The 25,046-nt window shown below is 34.0% G+C and overlaps 2 protein-coding genes across 3 annotated transcripts; one reads left to right on the top strand and one right to left on the bottom strand.

The window, feature by feature from the left end:
* Positions 1 to 4,046: 4,046 nt before the first annotated feature.
* On the top strand, positions 4,047 to 9,351 carry LOC147291407 (wax ester synthase/diacylglycerol acyltransferase 4-like). Of its 2 annotated transcripts, none has more exons than XM_086236760.1 (5): positions 4,047 to 4,358; positions 5,206 to 5,784; positions 6,851 to 7,201; positions 7,720 to 7,857; positions 8,925 to 9,350. In XM_086236760.1, the coding sequence occupies exons 1-5, from the start codon at positions 4,257 to 4,259 to the stop codon at positions 9,066 to 9,068; spliced, it is 1,314 nt and encodes a 437-aa protein (XP_086092886.1). In that variant the 5' UTR covers positions 4,047 to 4,256; the 3' UTR covers positions 9,069 to 9,350. The 2 variants fall into 2 exon arrangements, with proteins under 2 accessions (XP_086092886.1, XP_086092885.1); XM_086236759.1 differs by lacking the exon at positions 4,047 to 4,358 and adding an exon at positions 4,797 to 5,009 and having other exon boundaries at positions 8,925 to 9,351.
* Positions 9,352 to 13,104: 3,753 nt separating this feature from the next.
* Positions 13,105 to 24,513, bottom strand: LOC147291408 (uricase / urate oxidase / nodulin 35). Its single transcript, XM_086235528.1, has 8 exons — positions 24,230 to 24,513; positions 22,329 to 22,421; positions 20,715 to 20,790; positions 18,977 to 19,086; positions 15,209 to 15,300; positions 14,865 to 15,038; positions 14,485 to 14,575; positions 13,105 to 13,444 (listed from the first exon to the last, which is right to left on the bottom strand). Exons 1-8 carry the CDS (start codon positions 24,431 to 24,433, stop codon positions 13,361 to 13,363), a joined length of 924 nt encoding a protein of 307 aa, XP_086091654.1. The 5' UTR covers positions 24,434 to 24,513; the 3' UTR covers positions 13,105 to 13,360.
* Positions 24,514 to 25,046: the final 533 nt, after the last annotated feature.

Consider the following 25,046-nt stretch of genomic DNA (forward strand, 5'->3'; position numbering starts at 1 on the left):
CTAGATGTGAGTTGTCGAATGGTCAGTGTGGCGTGTTACGCATCCAAATCTTCTAGCCAAGGGTTTGGGGCGTTACAAAAGGAGTGAGAGGTGCATAAATTTAGCATGTTTAGGAGATCGATGGGCAACCTGGGAAGGAAGTGATAAGAATCAAGAAAAGGGGAAGATAAAGTGGGAATTTAGCATGGTCAGCATATATCCATGCAATTCAATGTTTCATAACTTGTAGTAGATAGGGCATACATTTAGGTGCATGTACCTGATATTGACAACTACAAAATATGACAAGTATATGTGACCAGCTGGGATATGAAGTTTATATTTATTCGATCTAGCTTCCAGGATAGGAGGGTTCTGCCTCTGATTCTAGAGTATTATGTGTTGTGATAAGTAGGCCTTATGGGAACTAAGATGACATATCTTAAAACTCTCAAGTTTCCAAAATTGTTAATAAACTAATGTCCAATTGTTTCTTGTTTAATTGTTAGGTTACTATTACCTTCTAGATGACAAATACATAAAGGTTGAGGGTTTTCTTACATCATAAGAGAAACAAGGTACCATATATCATAATGGAGAGATGTATGTGCACTTTCAAATTTGAGGAATACTTTAATCTGAAGCATGTAGCTGCAAAAAATGTGATTGATTGATGTTCAGTTGCTTAAGATGCGTTAAGATATCTTAAAAAGTTTAGGTTCGTCTGTTAATGTTTTACAAAACGATTTTCTAAAAACAATTTTGAAAAATGAAAACGAAAAATTTAATTATGATTTTCAAGATCCGAGAACATGTCTAATAATTTATTACTACACAGTTTTATAAAAACAAAAATAGTAAAAACGTGTATGGTGCTAGTATTGAAAATAATAAAACAAATATTTGGCAATATATGAAAAACATTAAATAGCATCTTAAATAAAGAACCCAACAAACATAAAATAATTCTAAGCATATTAAAATTAAAAAAGAATTAATTAAAAAATACTAATAAAATTAGATTAATATACTAAAGTGCACCTCTTCGATTTGCTTCTACAGGAACCTTTAATAAAGAAAATTAAAAGAACAATGAAAAAACTAGAGATGGAAGCTTCCAGATTTAGAATTGGAGTCTTTATCATTGCTTTTCACATCCCTCCTCCCTAAAAAATATTTAGAAGTAGAGGCGAGATTTGGGGGCAGCTTGATCATCCCTCATCTTTATCATTACTTCTCATAAACCCCAGTCAACACTTCTGCAATTAGTAAAGTTGCTGAAAGAAACAATAAGAAATCATGGTTAATGCAGATAATCTTCCATTTAGTTAATTTTGCAGATCTAAAGAAAGAGATTTTGAAGCTTTCATATTTAACTAAATTTTGGGATTTGGTGTAGCTTTTTTTTTTTGGGTTAGCTTAGGTAGCTTGACAACAAATTAAGTCTACTAAAGGTAGTAAGTTTATCTCGCTCAATAATTAGTAGAAGACGGCAAAAAAAGAAAAAATTGAAATAGAATTGAAATCATGTGTCTCTGTATTTGAAGAATACAGAAAACACAATTATATCGTTTTCAATTTTAAGCCGTCATTTTTTTTCGTATCCTGGAAATGGTATCCCGTGTTTTCTAATATTAGCGCACCAAACACGTATCGCATAGGATTTTAGTTTTAGAAAACAAAAAACGCAATTACAAAACGTTACCAAACGCGGCCTTATCTTTCTATATAATTAAAATACAAGTTGAAATAATTAGTGCATACTAATATACTATCTTCTACACGATCTTTATCAGGAGAGAAATGTCATTCAATAATGCTATTTCAGTAACCCTGCAGATTGAACTCATCGAGAATCTTTTGTTTGATTATATCATATATAACCCATCAAGATTATCTGTTAGTCTTATATATTTTTCCATCAACTATGTAGATGAATGGCCTCTGACTCTAGGTATTACATGGATCATGGATGATTGGTCAGAGTGTAAATTCTGGAGCCTTTTAGCGATAATTTGTTTATATGGTTTTTAACTTTCTGAGAAAGATTAATTTGTTTATTATATATGTTTAGGCATTCATATTAAATCAAAGAAGCTAAGATTGAAGGGGATCGATATGGTGGTGATCGTCACTTGGTGGTTTCTGAAGGGATAAGATGAGTGGAGGGAAGCTCATCGGTATGGACTGAGTGAGAGTCGGGGCTATAGGTTATGTACAATTAATGTGTGAATGAATTTAATATATTGATTGCTCTGTTCATAGTATGAATAATTGAATATCTAAGTAAGAACGCAAAATTACAGGATATATAGGGTCTGGTCTCATATTTATATCTCGCATTAAATTAATTACATATTGGGTGATGGAATGATTGCGAAGATCATATTCTTCACCCTACATTAATTGGGCTTGCTCGAGTATCTCCATACATTGGTCTTATACTGAAAAATTAAAATATTGCATAAGAATTTAAAAGGTCTTGAACCTATTTATCTATTTCCAATTACATGAACAAATCTAACTATTGGGTTTAGGGTAGGAACAAATCCAGCTATTGGGCTGCATGAGATACAGTCCATGCAATTTTTTTTTTCTTTTTCAAGTTTTCTAATTAGTAATAGCCCATCCTCAATATAATCCTAGCCCACCCTAATATATATATATATATATATATATATATCCCAATCTATGCTTAATTAGTTTAGAAACCTGATTCGTCCGTCTTGTTTAATATTGGATTGAATACTCCAATTTCTTAAAAAAAAAAAATTTTGTTTGGGTGCATGTAAAGATTTCTTTTTATTTTATTTACTAATGAAAGAAGCGTGTTTAGTTTTTATTTTTTTTATTTTTTTGTGTGATGGCGGGTTTACTTATTTAATGTGACAGTCAATTAGAGCCATACTTGGCCATAGAGTAAAACTTAATTAGAACACACAAGTGTATGTTTAGCTAAAAGATGCGCGCTGCATGATTACCAACCCGAGAAACACGAGTACAAGAAAGAAAAGAGTTAAAGAGAGACTGTGCTCTCTCAATCAAGGCCCCATTGGAAGACCAGCAAGGGTCGACATTATGGAAGTTAGTGACCACCTCCAGGCGTGGATGTGTTAGCTTGTTATGTGGAAATGTTATTCTTCTATTCATTGCATCAAAATGGGTTTTGTGTGTGGTGCAGACACTCCATTAGGAAACTCAATTCAATTCAAAAATAAAGGCTTTTTTACCCAAATAGCACTTGAACTATAGGAGGTGTGCTCAAATACCACCCAAACTTTTTTTCTTGTCAATTTACCACCTGAAATTATTAATATGTGCTAATTTGCCACCTAACATCCATTTTTCTGTTAAATCATCAAAAAATTTCTCAAACTTCCCATTTTGCCCTTGAATACAATAAAAAAAATATTATTATTTTAAAAACTTTTTAAAAAATATAATTAGAAAAAAAATTAAAAACTAAAAAAATAGAAAATGGAAATACCCTTTTTTTTAGGGGGTTTAATTAGATTTTTTTTTTTAATATTTAAAATGCTTTTTTTATATAAATGACGAAAATACCCTTGAAATAAACAGAAAATTTAACTAAAATGACGGTAGGTGGTAAATTGGCCAATATGTGAAAGTTCAGGTGGTAAATTGGCAAGAAAAAAAGTTTGGGTGGTATTTGAGCACACCCTTTATAGTTTAGGTGGTATTTGAGTAAAAAAGCCCAAAAATAAATGCCACCTAACTAGTTTCTGTACATTAATTAAGGTGACAGCTAGGGTGCATGAGGGGCCGAGAGGGCACATCATCAACATGAATGTGGATCTGGTTCCAACTGCAAGATATAAATAAAGAGAACAAATTAATTTGCTCACCACCTACTTATCTTGACATATGTTATCCGTCCTTTAACCTAACCATATAATAGCTAATAATAAATACATTCACATACAGTCATATGTAGAGTGTTGAAAGTAAAAATAAGTAAATAATACAAAAATACTTTTTATCTTCCCAAAAACCTGTCAACCCCATACCTCCCCAATCTTTCCAAGTGACCCATCCTCTCAACTCCGGCAGATGATGTCCATGGCCATGGGTGGAGGAGCTATGTGTCAGGCTTTGAATTCGTCCTTGGTTGGGATTCAAGTTAAGCACAAAAATACCCATTTTATATTTTTATGTCACATTTCTGCTAGGTCCATGCACTGGTTCCTCGCACCCATTGCAAAAAACTAGCTAGTCGAGCATCACATGACTGACTGCTGTTTCTTGAACATCAATGGATGCTGTTGACCAAAATGTTGAAGCTCCATCCCTTGCAATCAGCAACTGCAAGGTGGCCGGACGACGTCGGGCAAAGAGACCGCCGGCGAGGAGCAGATCGGGTATGGAGGAATGGGTTCTTATTATATTATCATTTTTTTATGTTTTTGTTGAGAAGGTCTTACCTGTTATTCCCTCCCCCTCTTCTCTCTCTATCTCTCTCTCTCTCTCTCTCTCTCTCTCTCTCTCTCTCTCTCTCTCTCTCTCTCTCTCTCTCTCTCTCATTTCATACCACCTATCTCCGAGTTTACCTATCCCGCCTCTAATACGGACATAGGTAAGTTATTCTCGTTTTTGTTTTAATGCTATAAAACTTTTTGGAAAGACATACAACCAAGTATTTTTTTATTGTTTAATTATTTTATTATTAACTACAGTGAGATATTTTGAGATAGGTTGTGTTGTAGGGCTCTCCTTGACCTCCCTTTGTAACCAACAAAAAAAAAATTAAGGTGGAAAGCAAATTTGATCTCTCTATATATATACATATATACCAAAATTCTAAATATCAACACAAGAACGTACTAATTAAAATGGAGTTTTGGGAAGGAGTAGAACCAGTGAGTCCTACTGGCCAATACTTCAACAGCTCTGTGTTATCCATAGCAATTCTTGCTGTTTTGGAAATTGAAATTCCAATCAATGATACTCAAACTATGTCTCTGCTTAAAGATGTTTTCCTCCCTATCAACCCACGCTTCTCTTCAATCATGGTTCTCTCTCCTCCGCTCTCCCGCATTATAATTTTCTTTTCTCTTCTGCTTGACTTTTAATTTTTGCCATATATTATAAATGGTTACATTCATAGATTCTTAATCCTTAAATTAATTTGTAAACAAGCAGCAAAAATAGTTATAACATTGATCGTTAATTTATACAATATATTAATGGATTATCATAAAGCTGCAGGTTGACAATGGATGTGAAAAGAAACTGTGGAAGAGGGTTGAAGTGAAGCTTGAAGACCATGTTCATGTGCCTATTTTCCCCTCTGGAATGTCACCTCTATCATATGATAAGTATTTGGATGACTACATATCAAGCATAGCAGCAGAAAAATTCCCACAAAACAGGCCATTGTGGGAAATTCACATCATCAAGTACCCTACAACCCATGCAGCTGGTAATATAATCTTCAAGCTTCACCATGCACTTGGTGATGGTTACTCTCTCATGGGTGCTCTTCTTTCTTGTCTCCAAAGAGCTCACAACCCTTCTGTTCCTCTAACATTTCCTTCGCTGCTGGGCTCCGGAGGAAACAATAGTAATTACAGTAAAAGTATGTTTGAGTCTGTGTCTAAAATGTTGTCCTCAGTTTTCTCCACTGTATCGGATTTCAGTTGGAGTATTTTGCAGAGCATTTTGGTCGAAGATGACAGAACACCTATAAGGTCTGGGAATGAGGGAGTTGAGTTTCGGCCAATTACAGTATCAACCTGGACTGTCTCTATCGACCAAATCAAACTTATCAAGAACAAGCTTGGAGTGGTAAGATCATTAATTAATTACACCCACCAATCTTTTAATTACTTGCTAGTTGTTTCTCGTATGTGACTGCTCCTGTTTAATTAATTTGTTTATGAATTTGGCATGAGATTTCTGTTGAAACATTAACGTACCTAAAGATGAAAGATTTATGCATAAACCTATATATTTGCAGCCCTGTTTTATCCTGCGCTGATAGGTACTCTAAGAGCATGTACAATGGGAATTAATAGCTAAATGCTATATTTTTAGCTTTTTTGTTATAGTTTTTGTGATTTTTGCTCCGATTATAAAAAACCTATAATCTTATGTTCAACCAATAAGGGCAAGTCATATGTATAGAACATTGACTCTAACACTCACATGAAGTTTAACTTTCTCTCTTGCGGGGCTCACATCTTCAACAACCTCTCTCTTTTCCATCTTCTCTCAACTCCCACCAACCAATACCTCACATGCTTTTTCTGATGTGGGGCCACAAGTTTCTTAGCATCCACAATAGTATTTGCTATATTTTTTACTATATATAGTATAAAATATAGTTTTAGTATAACATATGCTAAATATAGCCATGCTATTGTAATTGATTTTTTATCAATTCCACTATATATGGTTTTTAGTATAACATTTAGCCATATTATTGTACATACTTTTAATAGGTGAGTCTTATCTTTATTAATTAGAGAAGTAGTACCGATGTGTATTGAAAAAAGAAAGTGGTACCTACTACGCACATGTAACATTACTTAAAAGAGGTCCATTTTTTGCTCACCACCTTTAATTTATGGTGAGCATCACTACCGTATTAAGTGTACGTGCGTGTGTGTCTAATTAACTATGGTTAATTATTTAAAATTGATATATTTATTTAAGTGTTATTATGATGAGATATAAAAATAATTGAAGATTAAAAAATGAAGAAATTAACCAATCAGCCCAACCGATCTGCAAGAACCCCACCCTCCCCCTGCCATCTTTCCCAGCATCGATCAATTTGATCATTTTCGAATATTCTTCTGAATACTAATGTATTGTGGTTATTGATCAAAATTTATGTTTACAATCGCAGACAATAAATGATGTGATTGCTGGAATCATCTTCTTGGGCACCCGAATGTACATGCAAGATATTAGCAAAAAATCAAGTAATGAGCGGTGCACGGCATTGGTGTTAATGAACACTAGAAACACTGGAGATTACATGTCAATTAAGGAGATGACCCAACCTAATAATTCTGTGAGGTCTTGGGGGAACCGAGTTGGCTTCTTGCATATATCATTGCCCAACTCAACTCAACTTTCAAACCCACTCGACTTTGTCTGGGAAGCACAAAAATTAATCAAGAGAAAGAGAAGCTCTGCAGCTTTGTACCTCACTAGTAGGTTGTTGGATATCTTGAAGAAAGTTAGAGGCCCTCAGGTAATTAACAAGATTTTTTTTTTTTTTTTTGGGCCATGGTAATTAACAAGAATTATCTATTCCTCCATGTGCTAAGCAATTTATTTTTTTTATATAATAAAAAAACAACTTAATTTGTAATTAATATATTGCAAACCAAAAACTTGAAACTAACTTATAATTTGTCTGGGAATCATGGGTGGCCGCTTGCAAATTTTGCAAGTTTGCAAACCAAATCGAAACGTTTCGGACCTTCGGTTTGGCTAGCTTGAAGAGATTTAAGTTGTTAAGTCAAAGCTCATTTGGTTTGGTTGGTTTGAAAGAGTTTTAATTTTGAGTTGTTTCTTGATTACAGTATATATCAAATTTCGTTCAAGTCAAATTGAAGGAACTTTGGTTAGATGCGGGCATCTGCTTTAGGCAGGGCACAAATATTTTGGCAAAGATAAAGTTTACGAAAAACATCATAAATCAAAGTATTTGTGTAATCAATTCAAGCGGCTTAATTTAGAATGTTTCATAAGGTATTGGTTTTGCAGGCAGCAGCTAGATACATCCATAGCACACTCAAAAAGTCGAGTATGACAATCTCAAATATGATCGGGCCAGTGGAACAAATGGCTTTGGCTGATCATCCAGTTAGAGGCTTGTACTTTATGGTGCTTGGTCCACCTCAGGTAAATTTTTACTAGTTAGTGATGCAAACATCTATTGCAAGCTGAGCATGCAAAAACACAACTAGAAACGAGCATGCAAAAAAACCCCTTTTTTATTCTTACAGTTAGATAACTATTATCTATGTTGTCATCTCAAATTAAGTAGATATCTCAATATCTCATATCACTTACTGAAAAGTTTAAATGTCTAATGTTACTCCCGGAAACTATATTCCATGTGTTGCACATAACCTGATTCCATCAAGTCTGTCAATATTCACCGTTAGAAGTGTTGAGCCACGTCTTCATGTACTTAAATATTATTTTGAGACTCTGATATGTTTAAAAAAATTTAAGGTAAATTTCAAAATTCAATAAAATTACCACACAAAAAAAAAAACTCTCAAACCGGCCTCTCTCCACCATTGGCAACCCACCCACCACCCTCCTCTCCCTCTCACCCACCATCTGCACCGGCAGGGCCCACCACCATTGCCAACTGGTGGACCCCTATTCCCCCTTGTCGCCGTTGATGGTGGTGGGAAGGAGGGGAGGGGGAGGGGGAGGGGGAGGTGGGTGGGTGGGTGGGTGGATTAATTTTGTTGATGGTAGAAAGATGATCCTTCCTCCATAAGCTTATCTTGTCTATATATATAATTCCGATGTGTTTATCAGCTGTAGTTTGAATGTTATGTACTCTTTCTAGAACTCTTGCACATGTGACTATATATACATGAATATACCTCATCTCAAGTATCTGAGTGGCTTTACCAAAAACTCTTAGTCGATCTCACTAGGATAAATGTGATTACTAGTATATATTAAGTTCATACATAATTTTTTGTAAAAGTTTATGGTTAAATTTCTCTCTTTAAGTCAGGGTTTGTAGCTCCAGTGGTTAGAGCATTCCCTACATGTACCCAATGTCTCGATTCCCCCTCCCCTTTTGGCCTTCCATGTAACACAAAAAAAAAAAAAAGTAGTCTCTCTTTGATACATTGGACTAATATCATACATATTTTAAAGGGTAATTTATGTAGCCTTACCTTTTATAATAATTAATAAGATGCTTTTTAATGGGCTTGCAGAGTCTTACTATAACAGCAATGAGTTATATGGGCAAGCTGAGAATTGCCTTCGGAGCTGAAAAAGGTTTCATAGATTCACAGAAGTTTACGGCATGCATGGAAACTGCCTTTGGTTTAATACTCAATGCCACGAACGAGATTTGATGGACTCCCCACATCTTGCGCCTTTGGATATTTGATAGATTATGCCAGTAATCAAAATACACATAATAACTTATTATCCATCTATTATCCATTTACTATTATAACTGTAATAGGGAGTAGTGGCACGTCGCTTGCATCTAGGCAGTCCCTCTTGCTAGGGTTATCTCTTTCTTTTTTAAGATCATTTTTTATATAAGTTCGTTGATTTTAGGTAATAAATTGTAATATTTTTCATTTTAATTACCAAAACGTTTATGTCATTTCACTTTAAATACTAAATTTTAGTTTAGATACCAACTTTAAAAAATATGGTTATAACGAGCTGTAACTGTCTAACAGTCAAATTTTTTATTGATTTGTTGTTTTTTCAATATTTGTAAAGTTTAAACTTTAATGTTTAGTATCTGGATTATAGAACTTTATCCCCCAACCCTTAAACCTTTATAAATCTTGAATTTTTATGAATTTGAAATAGTCACAACTGTATAGCAAATTGATTTGTGACCTAATCCAAAATGTCATGTTTTAGGTTAGTACTTAACAAAAAATTAGTGTATTACTGCTTTACTGAAAAATTATTGATATTTGGTATTTAATTCTAATTTTCTATTTTGATATTATGTGTATTTCATAAGGATTTTCCCTTGTTTATTTAATTGAGAGTTTGAGTATTTGCCAAAACTTCCTACCTAGATTGTGTATAGAGTCACTTATCGATTGCTTCGTTTGCTTTGATCAACTTAATTTGATATATTATTTAATTTTTATATTTATTTCATATTTGTATAGTTAATTAAGTCTCGTATGACTCAAAATCTATGTATTAAGAAATCTATTTCCCTTTATTTAAAAATAAAACTATTTGAATCATATTTACTTACCACGTACCTTACTAACTCTCAATAAGCATGATGATATCATGTGTTTGAAATAGCGACAAATCCTTTTTTAATCCATATCACTATTGATGATGAGGCATGGCTCTCTTTTAAGAGCTCCCTCATGTTCAACAATTTCTCATGTACGTTTGCGGATTTTCTTACTGGTCTTGGACATGATCTTCCCCATCTCCAACTTTGGACATGCTAATTTCTCTCCTCTTCTCCGGAGGTTGTTGCTTTAGAGGTTTTAGAAGGAATAACATTATACTCTTGTGTGATGATGCCATATTATGGATTTGAACCCACTCGAAGCTGAAAGTTTGAAGTTGCATTATGAGGATTAAGAGCTTCTTCAACACAATTTTGAAACCTTCACACATCAACCATTTGTGTTGTTGGCCCAGATTCTTTAACAAACAGAATCAAGCTTTCTTTGTATCCAATATTATTCTCCTTATTTTGCTTTAATTGCTTTGAGTTGTATGTTACAATATATTAATTGTTCAAAAAAAATATATTCTTTATAGAAACCTACTTTCTGTTTTTGTTGTGGGGAAAAACAGTTTTTAATTTTTTTTACCAAACACCAAAACTGCTGTAGTGATTAAGAATTGTCATTCACAACAACTTTTAGTTCCTCCACTGCAATCCTAAACGGGGCCTTAATAAAATTGTGTTGGAAAGGGACCAAAGGGTGTTATTGGTGAGGGTGAAGATCCAAGAAGTGCAGCCATCAGGGAAGTAAGAGAGGAGACATGAGTTAATTTAGCAGAAATTCTTGCAGAGGTAGGACTTTTTGAGTATTGTTGCACTTGTATTTCCATTCCTAAACTTATTTTTCTCTGAAATATTTTTCAGTACAATGGCGGACGAAAGCCCGAGAAAAGAAAACCTATACAGGGATGAGTTGTGTTTGCATTTTGAAATGAAATGGAAGTAAATTTTTTGAGTCTGCATTTAGTTGAAGAAAGAGCGAGAGAATGCAAAAATCAGTGAAGATGCTAAAAAAGCTGTTTGTATGTTGTTTGAATTTTATTGATTGTTTACATTTGGTTATTATCAGACATTGCTGACTTGCAACTCTGTGTCAAGGACAGGGCTGAAAAAATTCCAACTTGAATCATGAAAAGCACCAAAATAATCATCCGAAACAGTTTTAATTCTAAACTCATCTGTGAATCTTCGAGCAGCCAAGATATGCCTTGTCGAATCAACAATAGTTGAGTTCTTATACTCTGACAGATGCTGCTCATATGTCTCAAAGCTATTCCCAAACAATACTATAGAATTCAATAGCCCCACTCCCCAATTTTCTTGTAGAAGATTATTATACAACTCTGCCTCACAATGTGGAGCCTAAAAACCAAAACAAATCTCCTACAACATTGAGATGTAGGAAACACATAAGGACTCATGCATACATTTGATTCTTAATAACAAGAAGTAAACAAACCCAATAAATAAGAAAAGCCAACTCATCTCAAACTCAAGTACCCAAGAACTAGTGTCATCATTGAATCAAAGCATTTTAGTTGAAAAGAAAAAAAAAAAATCTAGGAAGCACTCCAATCTAAACTAAGGAAAACCCAGAATAGGAGAGCAGGGTAATCTAATCAAGAAGACAATCAATAGAAATATCCAAACCCAGAAAGCAGATTACCCAAGAAGATTAACTGACAAACACTTCCCTATGCACCAACACAACACCAAATAACCGAAACAATAACACATTGAGACCAAGGAGAGCAGACACAAAAGCAGAAATAACAAAGTGGATCTTCTAGACTAACTTGGAACTTGCACGAAGAAATGTGGAGCTGTTCAATCTGCTAACGGGGATGAGTGGATTTGGTACATTGCTGTAGAGATGGTGTTTGCTTTCCAAATGGGTTATATTGTGGCAGGAGAATGAACTTTGTGAGCAAAAGGGTTTTTATTAGAAGTTTCATAATTTTCATTTAATAAGCGCGGAATCCTTCGACAAAAAAAAAAAAAAAAAACGCGGAATCCGATGATTAATTATTGAGCATCTTTTTTGTAATTTTGAAGAAGAAGAATAAAAAGATGGTTTTTTTTTTTAATTATTATCACAAATGCTTCTCTAACTTTGACCAAAATATCAATTTGATCCTTAAAGTGCATTTTCAATAAATTTGGTCATTCATTACCATCGTATATCAATGTTGACCTTTCGTTGAATTCGATTGAATTATCGTAAAAAGTGGTCACATGCACTGCACAAAACCTTTTTACAAGGGTAAAAATATCTTAACACACCCATAGTCGAGTTGGGGATGCTTTTTTTTCTTTTGTGTTTTTTAATTATTTTTTTAGTTTTTTTAAGGGTAAACTTGGAATTAAAGAATTTGTAGGGTTTTTTTTTTTGGATAGTTATGAGACGTGTGAATACCATTTTGCCCCTGAAAAAAATGTCACGTACAGTGCATATGACAATTTTTTACGAAAATTCGGACAAAATACAATAGAAGGACACCATTGATGTGCAATAGTAAAGATGGAGGACCACTTTGAGTAAAAATGCACTTTAAAGACCAAATTGATATTTAAGTGAAAGTTGAGGGACCACATGTGATAAAAAGATTAAAAATAAGGAGACTACCATCTATGTCCTTTAATTTTACATTTTACAAACTAAACTTTATGATTTTTAAAATTCTAACTAAACTCCAATAATATTATAACTATTCTACATTATATAATATTGATCCACTAGTTTCTAATTTTTTTCAAGCATAATAGGCACTAAGTGTGGCAGTGCATTTTTACTTCTTCTCCGAGCCCTCATAGTTTCAATTTTCTCAATGTTTTCAATCAAATCCTCATAGTTTTAAATAATAATACTCGTTGACAAATTATTCATTATCATTTCTTATATAGTCACGAACTGTGATTCTATCAGTGCCAATATGTACCAGAGCGCCAGATTTAAAAAGGAAAACATAAAGCTTTAGTCCAACTACAGCATCAAATTGTGATATATGGTGAGGTAAAATAGTCTAAAATGATTTTTGAGCAGAGAGAAAAAGATAAGAAAAGCCCTGGATATTAATCCAAACCCTAATATTGATCCTCTGTAATTATATTCATTCATTGCTGACACCATCAAACTATACCTGGATTAAATAAGAATTGGATTGTTTTAAAAGGAAAGTATTCATAGCTCTAATTTTTCGGTTGTTTAGGAGTTCCAAACTTTATTCATCACATTTCAATTCATTATTCTATTTACATTTACAACATTTCTGATTTCTAAAGATTGTGAGGTTTGACTTTAGAAAGATTTTGTATGCTGCAACAGCTGACAGCTGAGGTAGAGTTATATCAAGAGCTTCAAACATTGGGCCTAGAGCTCTGTCTCTTACAAATATATAACTACATAAAGGGTCAACACTACATCTTTGACCAGAAACGGCTTAGGCTAGCTTCTATTGATCCATGCGGTTCATCTGTAGGTAGATAAACGTCATCCTCAAACTGCCAAAGATAGAAACAGAGAAACAAATGTTCATGAGTCAGTGAAAGATAACACATTAACTTGTATCATAAATAATAATAATAATAATAATAGTAATAACACATTAAACTCATCATAAAAATCAACATATAATGACATTGCAAACTATGTTACCATTATCCACTATATTTTAGTTATACCAAAGCTTTTTTAATAGGATGCAGTGTTTGAGAAATGTCCTTAATGTTTCATTGACATTGGAAGTCATGCAAACTTGCACAGTATTGTGATTGTCTCATTATGATAATGCATGATATCGGAAAATGTCCTTGATGTTTCTTCAGCATGAAGCACCTACTTTTCTATGTGATCTCCATGTGACTTAAACCCCATAAAGCACAAGAAACAACACTTGCCAACCAACATGTGTCACAGAACAACTGACAAAGTCAGGTAATGGGTTGTTATATCAGAAACACCAAAAGGAAAATAACTGAAATGCACACTATGCTCTATTAAATTGGTCAAAGGGCAGTCACCATCAAAAGACCAGACTTCAGCTGAGCTTGAAGAAGCTATGAAGCCACCAGGAAGGCCAAATATAACATGGGTACAGCATTTTGGGGGAAAATGAGGGCATGTGAGTTAAAAGCAACATGGCACTAAGCACAATGACGGGAAAAGATATGTGCTTGTTGAATCATCAACCAGACAGTGGTAAGAAAGCGAAATCATGTTCACGTGTGTGAGAACACACTCTTTTAACACCAGAGACATTTGGATGAGCTATTCAAGATTAGTATCCAGTTATTTAAGCCCTCATTGTCTCAGCTCATCCATCTCTTTAAGGAAGAGAAACTAAAAGGCCACATAATATAATTCTTTTTTTCCGTTTCATCCAACTGAACAGAAGTTCATAAAAGCAAAAAATAAATAATAAAAGAAAAGTAAACTGAATAGAAGTTCAATCCATTAGTGCTGATTAATAATTATATAGATTTTTACTAAACAAGACTGCATCCACAAACTCTTAGATTAACATGCAAAGAAAGAGTCTTACCTTCACTATAGTATTAACCTTGTTTGATAGATTAACAGGTAAGAAATGGAGATTCGGCAATTTCAGTTGTACTGCTGCTATGTCAGGAAAGCTGAAAACATGAACATCAATAACTAATTACATTTACAAAATGGCATATAGTGACATAGAAAAGCAAGCACATATGGGTGTATGCAGGCAAGAATGCATGTGTGTGTGTGTTTGAGAGAGAGAGAGAGATGGTTCAATTATACACTGATTATTGGGAGTTTGAGATCCGAGAATTAACAAAATGTCAAATAGAAAGCAAGAACACGGGGGTGTATACAGACAAGCATGCATGTGTGTGTGTGTGTGTTTGAACGAGAGAGAGAGAGAGAGAGAGAGAGAGAGAGAGAGACCTCTTGAGCACGGCCTTTTCCATGTGATAAAGTGTGCTTTGAACAGATGGACTATATACTCCTTCTTTTGGAGGACCAAAGAAAGTGTCAGCCAAAACTTTTTTCACACTCAGGTATCTTTCTGTGAAGTACAGTGGCTTTTGAGGGATGCTAGAAATAGATTCATAGTGATACCTGCATCCCTTAACCATTAATCACGATAACATGGCTGTGGAATTAAGTTTGGAATCAATCTACCCATTAAAAACTATTATATACAGAAGAAACCAAGAGGGAAAGCCAAGAATATTAGAATTCTACTTAACACCCATTATATAAAGTCACCAAAATGAAAAAATGCATACGTCCATGATGCCGTTATCTCTGTAGCCAGAATCCTCTCTCGTGTGTCAGGAAGAGCTGTGTATCGGTCCCTAATAAACCCCTCAAAACCTGACTGCTAACACAGAACCCAAATTAAAAATCAGCAGTATTGACCCAACAAAATTAATAATCAGAAGAGAAATAAGATCACACATGTACACCAATATATAAACAGCAGTTGAGTCTTCCCAGATTATATTTGCTTGCAACATCTGCAATGCAATACTTTTTTGCCTCCTTTATTATTTTCAGGACATCGATTGTGGATGAGCTTAACAATGCAGACTATGTGGATGATATCATGTTAGTCAGAAAATACTAAAGGGCTTATTACTGATAGCTACTCATATGCCCCAAACCTTTTTCTGGCTTAACTATCCAAGAAACGTTGAAGATGAGACTGAATGTTTTTTCACTGATCGATTAGAAGTTTATAACTATATCCTCCATTAAATCTTCTGCGAGCATATCTTTCCTAATCAGTTCTACCCATGTCATTCTTGGTCTCCCTCGACCCTCCTTGATTCTTCTACTCCAGTTTTCTCTCTCTTTTACAACAGTCCATTTTTATCTATGTTTCACATGACCAAACCATCTTATATGACTTTTCTTCATCTTATCCTAAATTAAGGGTAACCCCATTGAAGGATATTAGTGTTCATCCACCTTCATGTTTATCACTTTCGTGTTTATAACTTTCATGATTTTCATGTATTTTCTGATAACCTAGGTATTTATCTAGGATTTTAGTGTTTATCTCATATTATTTTGCAAGTGTTTATCCCGTTGTGTTGGCCTCTATAAAGACGGCCTTTGTGTTCCATTGTTAGCAGACTTGATTATTGAATAAACCTGAATTTCTTCTCTCTCTCTCTCTCTATTTATTTTCTTTGCTAATTCTCTTAATTTTCTTCTTCCAGAGTATATCCCAAATGGCGACCACCAGATCTTTGCATCTATGCTCGTTGACGACACCAAGCCTAGTTAACATCTCTTCTGCATTCTTCAATCGACAACATCAAGTTCTTTGTCACTTGGGAAGAATGATGGAGGTTAGTGTTCATCCACTTTCATGTTTATCACTTTCGTATTTATCTGTTTCATCATTTTGATGCATGTTCTTTTCTCATATTCTAGGTATTTATCTAGGATTTTAGTGTTTACTTTAAATTATTTCACAAGTGTTTATCACTTTGTGTTAACCTCTATAAATAAGGCCTTTGTCTCCATTCTTGGCAGACTTGATTATTGAACAAATCTGAACTTCTCTCTAAGTTTCTTCCGTCTGATTTCCTCCTCCATCTACAACTTCTTCCCTCTGTTTAATTTTCTTCTCTCTTTTTACTGGTGCTACATCACCTGCCTTATAACAAGTATCCTTACTTCGTACTTTATATTTCCGCATGCTACAGCTTATTCACCTCTAACATTCTCATCCTCACTAGATTCATTTTATTGGTATGCTTTGTAACATAAACATTTTTTACCATAAAGCATTGTGAGGTATAAAATTAATAAAATTTACCCTTTAGCTTTAAATGTATCTGACTATCAGGAAAAAATCCAGGTGAACTTCTTCACTTCATCCACTTATCCCTATTTCTATGAACTACATCCTCCTCAATCTCGATCATTTTGGATTATCAATTGAAGATGCAAAATCATCACTCTTGGAGATCTCTTGCCTATCAATTTTTTACTACGCCCTCACCATTTTCCTAGTGATGCACCATTCTCCTAGTGATGCAGGGAGAAATTATTGTGTGTAACCGTAACACCACGTGGCATGATGACGTAGCGTTACCATTCCACTTAAATTGTAACACGTGTACAATCATTAAAATCTAAAACCTTAAATCCTAAAACACACCCTTAAAATCGTACACGTGTTATAATCTAAATGTGGATTGGTAACACCACGTCATCATGCCACATAGTGTTACGGGCACATAATAATTTTCCTGATGTGCAGGAATAGACCAAAATAATATTTTACATGTGTATATAAAAAAAAAAAAAAATTTAAAATCTTACATAAGATCCTTAAAGAAGGTCTTTTTTTCAATTGTTGAATCATATATGGATGGCTGAGATGCATCTCACCGGCTTTGAAATTTAGTTGTTCATTTATATACATATATGGTTTCTTTTTGTTTTGGCTGTTGCTCATCTAAGACAGTACGCAACGAATATGTATGTGGGTGTATGTCATAATACTATAGCTCCTTGTTTCAGTTAGGTGTTTGTCAGTTAGTTTTGGAAAGGACTCAAAGTCAATCCTTGATGTAAGTCCACTATGATTGGAAATTCAATTCACTCCCAAAATTTCCATTCACCAAGCATCTTATTAGTCGTTGAAATAATTAAGATGCTTGTCAACCACACTGCAGTATTTTTCAAAACCATGCTTGCCTTAACCCATTCGAAGGAAGGTACCAATAACTCCACATACATTCACCCTCTCTCTTTTCTCTGAAACCATTATCAGTATATTGTAAGTTTTTAAAGAAATGTAATTGAAATGAGTAATGAAGAAGGAATGAAATTGGAAAGATTCCAGAAAGAAAGGAATAAAGGATACAGTCTTCCCTTCCTGCTTTTTAGATGGTTAAACAAGAGATAGAAGAACTTTTGTGTGAATTTTACCATTGCTGTAGTTTGTGGGTAATGTTGGAATTTCATAAAATTTACTAAAAATCTTTCCCCATTGTCCTCAAAGTGGAGTTGTAAAGGAATTCCACATTTAATAACATTTCAAATCCTTGTTATCAAACATCCAAAAAAATGCACCCACCTATTTTTCCTTATCATTTCATTTATTCCTCCCATCCAAATGAACCATAAAAAATATTTTTCATATATTTTATTGTACAAGGGGAATAGAAGAATTTGATAAGATCCTATCATTTTTTCCCTCTGCCTAGCATACCATCAGATTATTGACATATTTTTCACAAGTAATGGATTTTTTTTTCCAGATTTTTCTTCATTTTCTAGCCGATGGAAAGGCACATCCAAAATTTCGTAGTTGAATTGACTAGACATACATATATACCCAAGATCAACCCAATACACATGTAGGACTCACAATCTGCCAAATTAATTCCTTGGTATCCTTATGAGGAGGGGATCCAAACAATAATCATGTACTTATACATTATAGAAGCCCAAAATGCTCCAAGCCCATATGACAATGGGTCAGGTCAATTATGAAACCATATGTGACAACATACATCCTAATCTAAGAAAGACTAGCCATAAGTTAATCTGTGCTCAACCACAAGAAACCACCAATCAATAAATGATACTGTTAGAGTAGTTATTTTATGTTGCTCTGTTATTTTATGCAAGACTATTAGGTGTATTCTTGTAATCTCTAACTTATGTTGTATCTCTTACCATATAGATATACATTGTTTAGGTGAAGGGGACTGATTATCAAAGCCTAAGCCTATTCTCTTGGGGTTTTAGGGTTAGGGTTTAGGTCAGTCCCATAGCAGCCCTTGGTATCAGGAAGAGCAATACTCTTTCAACTTGAACCAAATTGGAGAACATCAAATAAATTAGTGAGTAATAAAAATGAAGCATCATTAAGGAAAAAAAATTTCCATAAAAATGCATTAAATTAGTGATTTATTGTTAAGAATGAACTAAAGAAACTCATTTCATTGTTCATTATGATATGCATTCTGGCATTACACTTTCACCTTTAAAAACATTGATATTAATAAGGAATTGGATAAGATTACCTTTGTTGTCTTTAGCAGAGCCAGTCCTTCAATACCAGAGGTCACCCTTAATGCGCCAGACTTCTTGAAAATTACCTCTGTTGTATGCTTCTCAGATCCTAGTTTGAAACCTTTTAACAAAGAAGACAATGAAAAAAAATTTAAATAAAAAAGAAAACCCCATTCCAGGCTATTTTCTGGATTGATAAATCAATAACTTATTTGAGAATATTTGCACAGTATATGGAAAACACAAGGAATTCTACTCATACTTGGATGAGGAAAATAGTGGCAAAACCAGATTTTAGGTTGAGGCAACGAAGACATGGACATGCCATCCAATATGTCATCCCTTGACCCTTTCTCTAAATAGAAAACTAGAAAAAAGCCGCAAAAAATCCTGGAGTTTCAGACAAAAACCCAGGTAAGTATTTTTTTTCAAGCCCCAGTATTTTTTTGGCATCTGTCCAACCAGTCGGTTGTCGTTTAACAAAGAAAAATACGTTTTTCAGTTTTTTATAATCTTTGTAACTTTTTTTCTTTGTTTAAATAAATGTCTTGTTGGGTTTACAATTTATGGTTTTTTATAAGTCATTGGGGTTTACTAGTGTATAATTTAATATGACTCAGGGCAGTGGCATTGATGGATTCTTACTAAGTTACATTTTGGCTTATTCTATTATGGTTTAGTATGGTGTAGGGGTTAGCATTTAGGATTTAGGATTTAGGGATTTAGCTCTAAATCCTAAAACTTGAGCCTTAAACGAAATCAAAAAATGAATTTAACTAAAGGATATAAATCTCAATGAGTTACATCCCTAAATCCTAAAGACTAAAACCTAAGCCTTAAACAAAGTCGAAAAATTAATTTAAGGATATAATTCTTAGTGAGCTACATTGTGTTACATGTGTAATTCTCACCAAGTCACAGTGAGTTATAAGGATCTAGTAGGGTGTATGATCTAGAGCCTTAAAACCAGTCGGGGTCGAGCAAAATTTGTGCCTAGGAAATAAAGACCAAAAATTTCTGGGTCTATTGCTAGAGAAAGTATGTTTTTTGTGGTTCATTGATAAAAAGCCCTTCTCTAAAAACAACCTGACAACAAATTACTACCAAATAACTTTAATTCTTAAAAATGCACTTGAAAAAATAAATTCTTAAAATGCCCTTGACCGGTTGGTTGTGCGAGTAGTTACAAACTTTCCTTTAAAATTATCCAATTTTTTACCTAGCTCACCTATCAGTAGTTTTTTCTTTTTGTATGTAACTATTAAAAACTTAGTTTTCATGAAAATGAAAATCATATTCAACAAGCCTTCTAATCGGAAAAAAAAAAAAAAAAAAAATGAAGTGGTTCCAGTCTCCACACCAAGGAGGCAGGGACAAATGTACCATCAAAGTAAGCACAAAGCATAAGGGCAAAATTTCAAAATGTAATAATAATAGAGAGTGTGAACATCAATGGGACTTGTCTTAGGGGGGAAAACCACCCATTGGCCTTAAGATATGGTTGCTTTTCCGGTTAAGAAAATGATGAGAAGTGACTGTCTACAGTCTATTTTCCCACTTTTACATGCATAAAAAAATTCAAATTTAAATAATAAAAATGTAAAAGTGTTAAGAAATGAGGGGTTCTTGCAATTATAAATTCCCAAGTGTTTGGTTATAAAGTCATCACGCAACAAATCCAATTAGATATAATATATAATTGCCTTCTAGTTTCCCCACACTTCTATGCAAGACTGAAATTAAACTAACCATGTTCATGTGGTTGACCATCTAGAGATACACGCTCCCATGGCTTCTCCACAATCTTTACTATGGCAGTAGTGACCTACAAAAATAAGAACAAGGACTGTATTTCTTTCACCAACTATCAAAATATTGATTACAATATCAAGTACTAGAAAAGAAAAATGTCATGATATAAGTTGAAGAAAACACATTCCAACTTCATGTAATCATATAATGAATAAAAAAATTAAAGTAATAGCACAATTCACTAGATGAAGAATCAATTGTGAATATCCTCTGAATATCCTGCCAAAATACTTCTTATAATCATTACTAATAATCTGACAAAGCTTACCCCTTAAAAGAAAAACGTATAAAGATAAAAGTCCAGGGATTTAAGCTTCCTCGGTTTCAAAAGCGTACATTGTCATTATCATTGCATAACAGTTGAAGGCATAACTACAACCATGGAAAAAAAAGGCTGGCGCTGAAGAGGTAAAGAGAATCATATTTTTGAACACCCCACATTTCTAATGCAACAAAATCTCCAAACCTCAATTTGAAATCCCAAATTGAGATTGGAGCACCCCACATATCTAATGCAATAAAATCTTTGTCTATCTCTATTCTCTATAACAAAGTCTCTCTCAGGGGAGACTAGTAAAATTAACAATAAATATGGTGGCAAGGAGGAAGCTTTTCTCTTTTTTTGGTAAAAAAAAGGAAATTTGTTTTGTTTTTTTATAAGAATCACAAACTTTATTAAATAATTGAAGCAAATGGATGAAAAATCCATCATCAAACAACTAAAGCAACACCCGTGACAAAAAAGCAGATGATACACTCAGAGCACCACTCCCCCACCCCCAGTCAAGAAGAATTACACAAAAAGGGATGTATTTAAAGTGTTTTGACAAAGAAGCTTAAAGAGAAGCAAAAGTCTAATCCTATACCAAATACCCCTGACATCAACAAAAAACAGCTTCTTTCTTTTCATATTTTAATATTAAAAGCATTCAACAACGCCAGAAGAAGGCGCTGCAGTACTACCCAGGCAATAAGTGCAAAATTCTCTGTTTATGTGTGGGTGAGTGGGTTTGTGTGTGCACGCACAATAGGAAGGGAGAGTGGGGGAAGGAGAGGAAGAGGGAGAGGGAGTGGGGGAGGGAGAGGAAGAGGGAGAGGGAGAGGGAGAGAGGGGGGGGGGGGGGAAGGGAGAGAGAGAACAGAATTGAAGTCCAAAAATTAAGGCAAAATGGAACCAATTTCTACAAAGGAAAGATTAATTAAGAGCCATGAGAATGATGCCTTCAGGAACCATTCTCCAATAAATTTGACTCCTAGTATAAAATTTAGTTCTCCAACAAACCAAGAGCCAACCATAAAACCCAAAGCACCATAAAAAAGAGAAATAACAAAGGACAGTGACCAAAGTGTTCTAGCGATCTAGGAATGTAAAATGCTATCATGCGTCTCCAAATTCTCTTATGTGAGTATGAGGTTCAAGCAACAATAACAAACAACCATCATATCAGCAGCGATACTACTAGAAGTTATCAACCATTTTATCATACTAGTAGAGTATGGGATTAACTGATGGTAAAAAGAACTTTTATTGCATAGTATTTACATATTTACCTGCTGGTAAAGAGATGTGAAATGTTTAGCAAGGCGAACTGCAAAATCCTCCACTGAAAGTTCTTCTACACATTCCTTAGCCATTGCATATACCTGTACTGCAACTAGGTTAAATCCTGAAAGTGGATAGCAGTCTAATTGCTAGAAAATATAACAGGTTCCAGCAATGGGATATGGCTAATTTGGAAGTGAAATCATCGCCAAATTTTTTCTTCCTTTGTGGCAGGACGACATTTTACAAACATGGATGTCTATGTACATATATGTAATCGGGACTTCAGTCCATACACAGCTGCTAGGTACTTTAATCACTCCTCCTAGTTTTTTTTTTTAATTATGTTCTTCTTTGTTGACCTCTTACATACTTTATGGCTTTATGCTCAAGATTCCAATATATTCATAAATTTGAAACAGAAAGACAACTGTTTCTTTTATGTCTCTAAAGTTAGCTGAAAAAGCTTAATATCTTCACAGTTCCAATCAAATTTTCAATTTCCAAGGTGAAAATCGTTCTCAGCTGCTATGTAAGCATTAAAAACTATCACTCATCAATACACTTCATATGTAACACAGAACATTCATCCATGGACGAGCACTAGGTGTCAGTAAACTCCTTAGGAGGGTGTATTCAATTAGGATTTTAAATGACTTTGGTGGAATTAAAAAGTCTGGTGGTATTCAATCAAAACTTTTAAAGAGTTTATAAAAGTCTGGTGGTATTCAATCAAGACTTTTAAAAAGTCTATGGTATTCAATTAAGACTTTTAAAGAGTCTATAAAAGTGACATGGTATTCAAAAAGTCATTGACTTTATTAAATGATAGACTTTAAAAGACTTTCATGGACTTTGTAGTGTAAATTATGTTATATCAAAGTCAATAATTCTCCAGGGTTCTTCATGCAGATTTCAAAGGATTTCAAATATTAAAAAGCTATTAAAAAAGTTGTATTTATTTATTTTTTAAAGAGTGATGCTAAACTCCCTAATCTTATTTTTTCACCCACCTCTTAATTTATTTTTTTCTAATTACTATATCCTCTTATATTAATTTTCTTTTTCTCTTATATTTAATTGACTCCTCATCTTGGGTTGGAACCAACAGCGTTGCCACAATACAATGTAACAGCAAGATATTCAAACCAACCACTTCATAGTCTTTAAGTTCTCAACAAAATCACAAGATTATAAATTCATAATTTGAGAAATAATGTTACCACCACATCATATAATGTTTTTAACCTGTCAATTCAATTAGACAAATTCTAACAACTCGTTAAAACACAATATTTGACAGTCTAACAACATAAAAACATAAAATTCAGAACACTTATAATAAATTATAGAACAAAATAATTTTGGTCCCTACAATTTTAGTCCCAACTTTTTATATTGTTTGCAATATTAGGACAATTTATAACACATGCATCTCGGTCTTGAAGCTCATCCCCATTTCATTCACTCACGGAGGACAAAAAAATAAAAAACATATTGGAGAAATCTTAAAATAAATAATAAAAAATTATATCAAAGTTATTAGAAGTCTATAAAAATCCTTCAAAATCTATGAGAAAAGTCAGGGAAACTCTAAATAGAATTCTGTCAAAGTCTATGTGGAGTTTATGAAAGTCATTAAAAATCCATCAACTCTACCAAAGTCAATGACTTTTAAAAACTCTACAAAAGTCCATTAAAATCTTAATTGAATACACCCCCTTAGCCTACAATTTGAAATTTGTCCAAAAAATACAATCATGTTTTTCATAATTAATTATTCATTTATTAAAGGTACAAGTACAACATAAACAATCTTGTCATGTATTTTCTTTTCCTTCAATTTCTCAGCAACAAAACAAAGGGAACCCAATTCAAGAGTAAATCAAACACAAAAGATAAGCCTTACCGTGTTCTTCATGGTATCGGTAGCGACGATGTCAGAGTTGTCGTTGCGGGTATAGGCAGCGAGGCAATCTGAGAGGAGGTTGATGCCGACACTCCATTCGACAATGGAATGGCGTCCGTCTTTGTTCCGCCAAACCCTAGCCACCCTCACCCTCTGCTTGCCGTGCCTCTGCTCGAAGTTGAAGCCCTCTATTTGGTCCGCCATCGTCTGTTTGTGTGACCCGAGTCAGAGGCTCACAGCCAACTTATTTCAGTGGCAGTCCACAAAAGCAGCACAAGCTGTCTTTACTATGGAATATAAAATATAAAAAATAAAAAGTTAGACCAAATTATACGTTTAAGGTAGGCCGAATTGTATAAATGTCAATTATGTCATCTAGACCAGACTATGAAGCTTGTACGCAAATCCAATCTTTCAATTGAGATAATTTGTCATTATCATTCAATTTTTCAATTGAGATAATTTGTCATTCAATTTTTTAAAATTATGTAAATTTATCATCTACCGTTATAATTTCTATTAAATTAGAATATTCTGTTAAATCTGAATTTTAAATAAATTTTTTATTTAAATATAATAAAAAAAAATTTAAAAATACAAAAAAAAAAAACCCAAAATTAACATTTTATTAACTTTGAATAAAAAAAAAGTTCTTCTCCACCCAGCACCACTCGCCCCCTCCCCCTACCTGCCTGCTCTCCCCTTAATCCCTCTACCTCGGCGCCCCTCACCCCCCAGCCCTGCCCCACCCCACCCCACCCCACCAGCTCCATCGCACCCCCCCACCCCAAGCCCAGCCCCATCACACACCCACCCA

This window comes from Dryas octopetala, chromosome 3 (genome assembly GCF_963921425.1).
Source record: "Dryas octopetala chromosome 3, drDryOcto1.1, whole genome shotgun sequence".
In the NCBI taxonomy this organism is placed as follows: domain Eukaryota; kingdom Viridiplantae; phylum Streptophyta; class Magnoliopsida; order Rosales; family Rosaceae; genus Dryas; species Dryas octopetala.

What these genes read in the sequence shown, in the direction of transcription:
- LOC147291407 (XM_086236759.1), top strand. Translation starts at nt 4,830, where the DNA reads ATGGAGTTTTGGGAAGGAGTAGAACCAGTGAGTCCTACTGGCCAATAC. An exon ending in CACGCTTCTCTTCAATCATG is followed by an intron (nt 5,010 to 5,205) that starts GTTCTCTCTCCT and finishes ATAAAGCTGCAG; the next exon opens with GTTGACAATGGATGTGAAAA. An exon ending in AGAAAGTTAGAGGCCCTCAG is followed by an intron (nt 7,202 to 7,719) that starts GTAATTAACAAG and finishes TTGGTTTTGCAG; the next exon opens with GCAGCAGCTAGATACATCCA.
- LOC147291408 (XM_086235528.1), bottom strand. Translation starts at nt 24,433, where the DNA reads ATGGCGGACCAAATAGAGGGCTTCAACTTCGAGCAGAGGCACGGCAAG. An exon ending in TGGTCAACCACATGAACATG is followed by an intron (nt 19,087 to 20,714) that starts GTTAGTTTAATT and finishes CTTTGTTAAAAG; the next exon opens with GTTTCAAACTAGGATCTGAG. An exon ending in AGGTTAATACTATAGTGAAG is followed by an intron (nt 13,445 to 14,484) that starts GTAAGACTCTTT and finishes TATCTTTGGCAG; the next exon opens with TTTGAGGATGACGTTTATCT.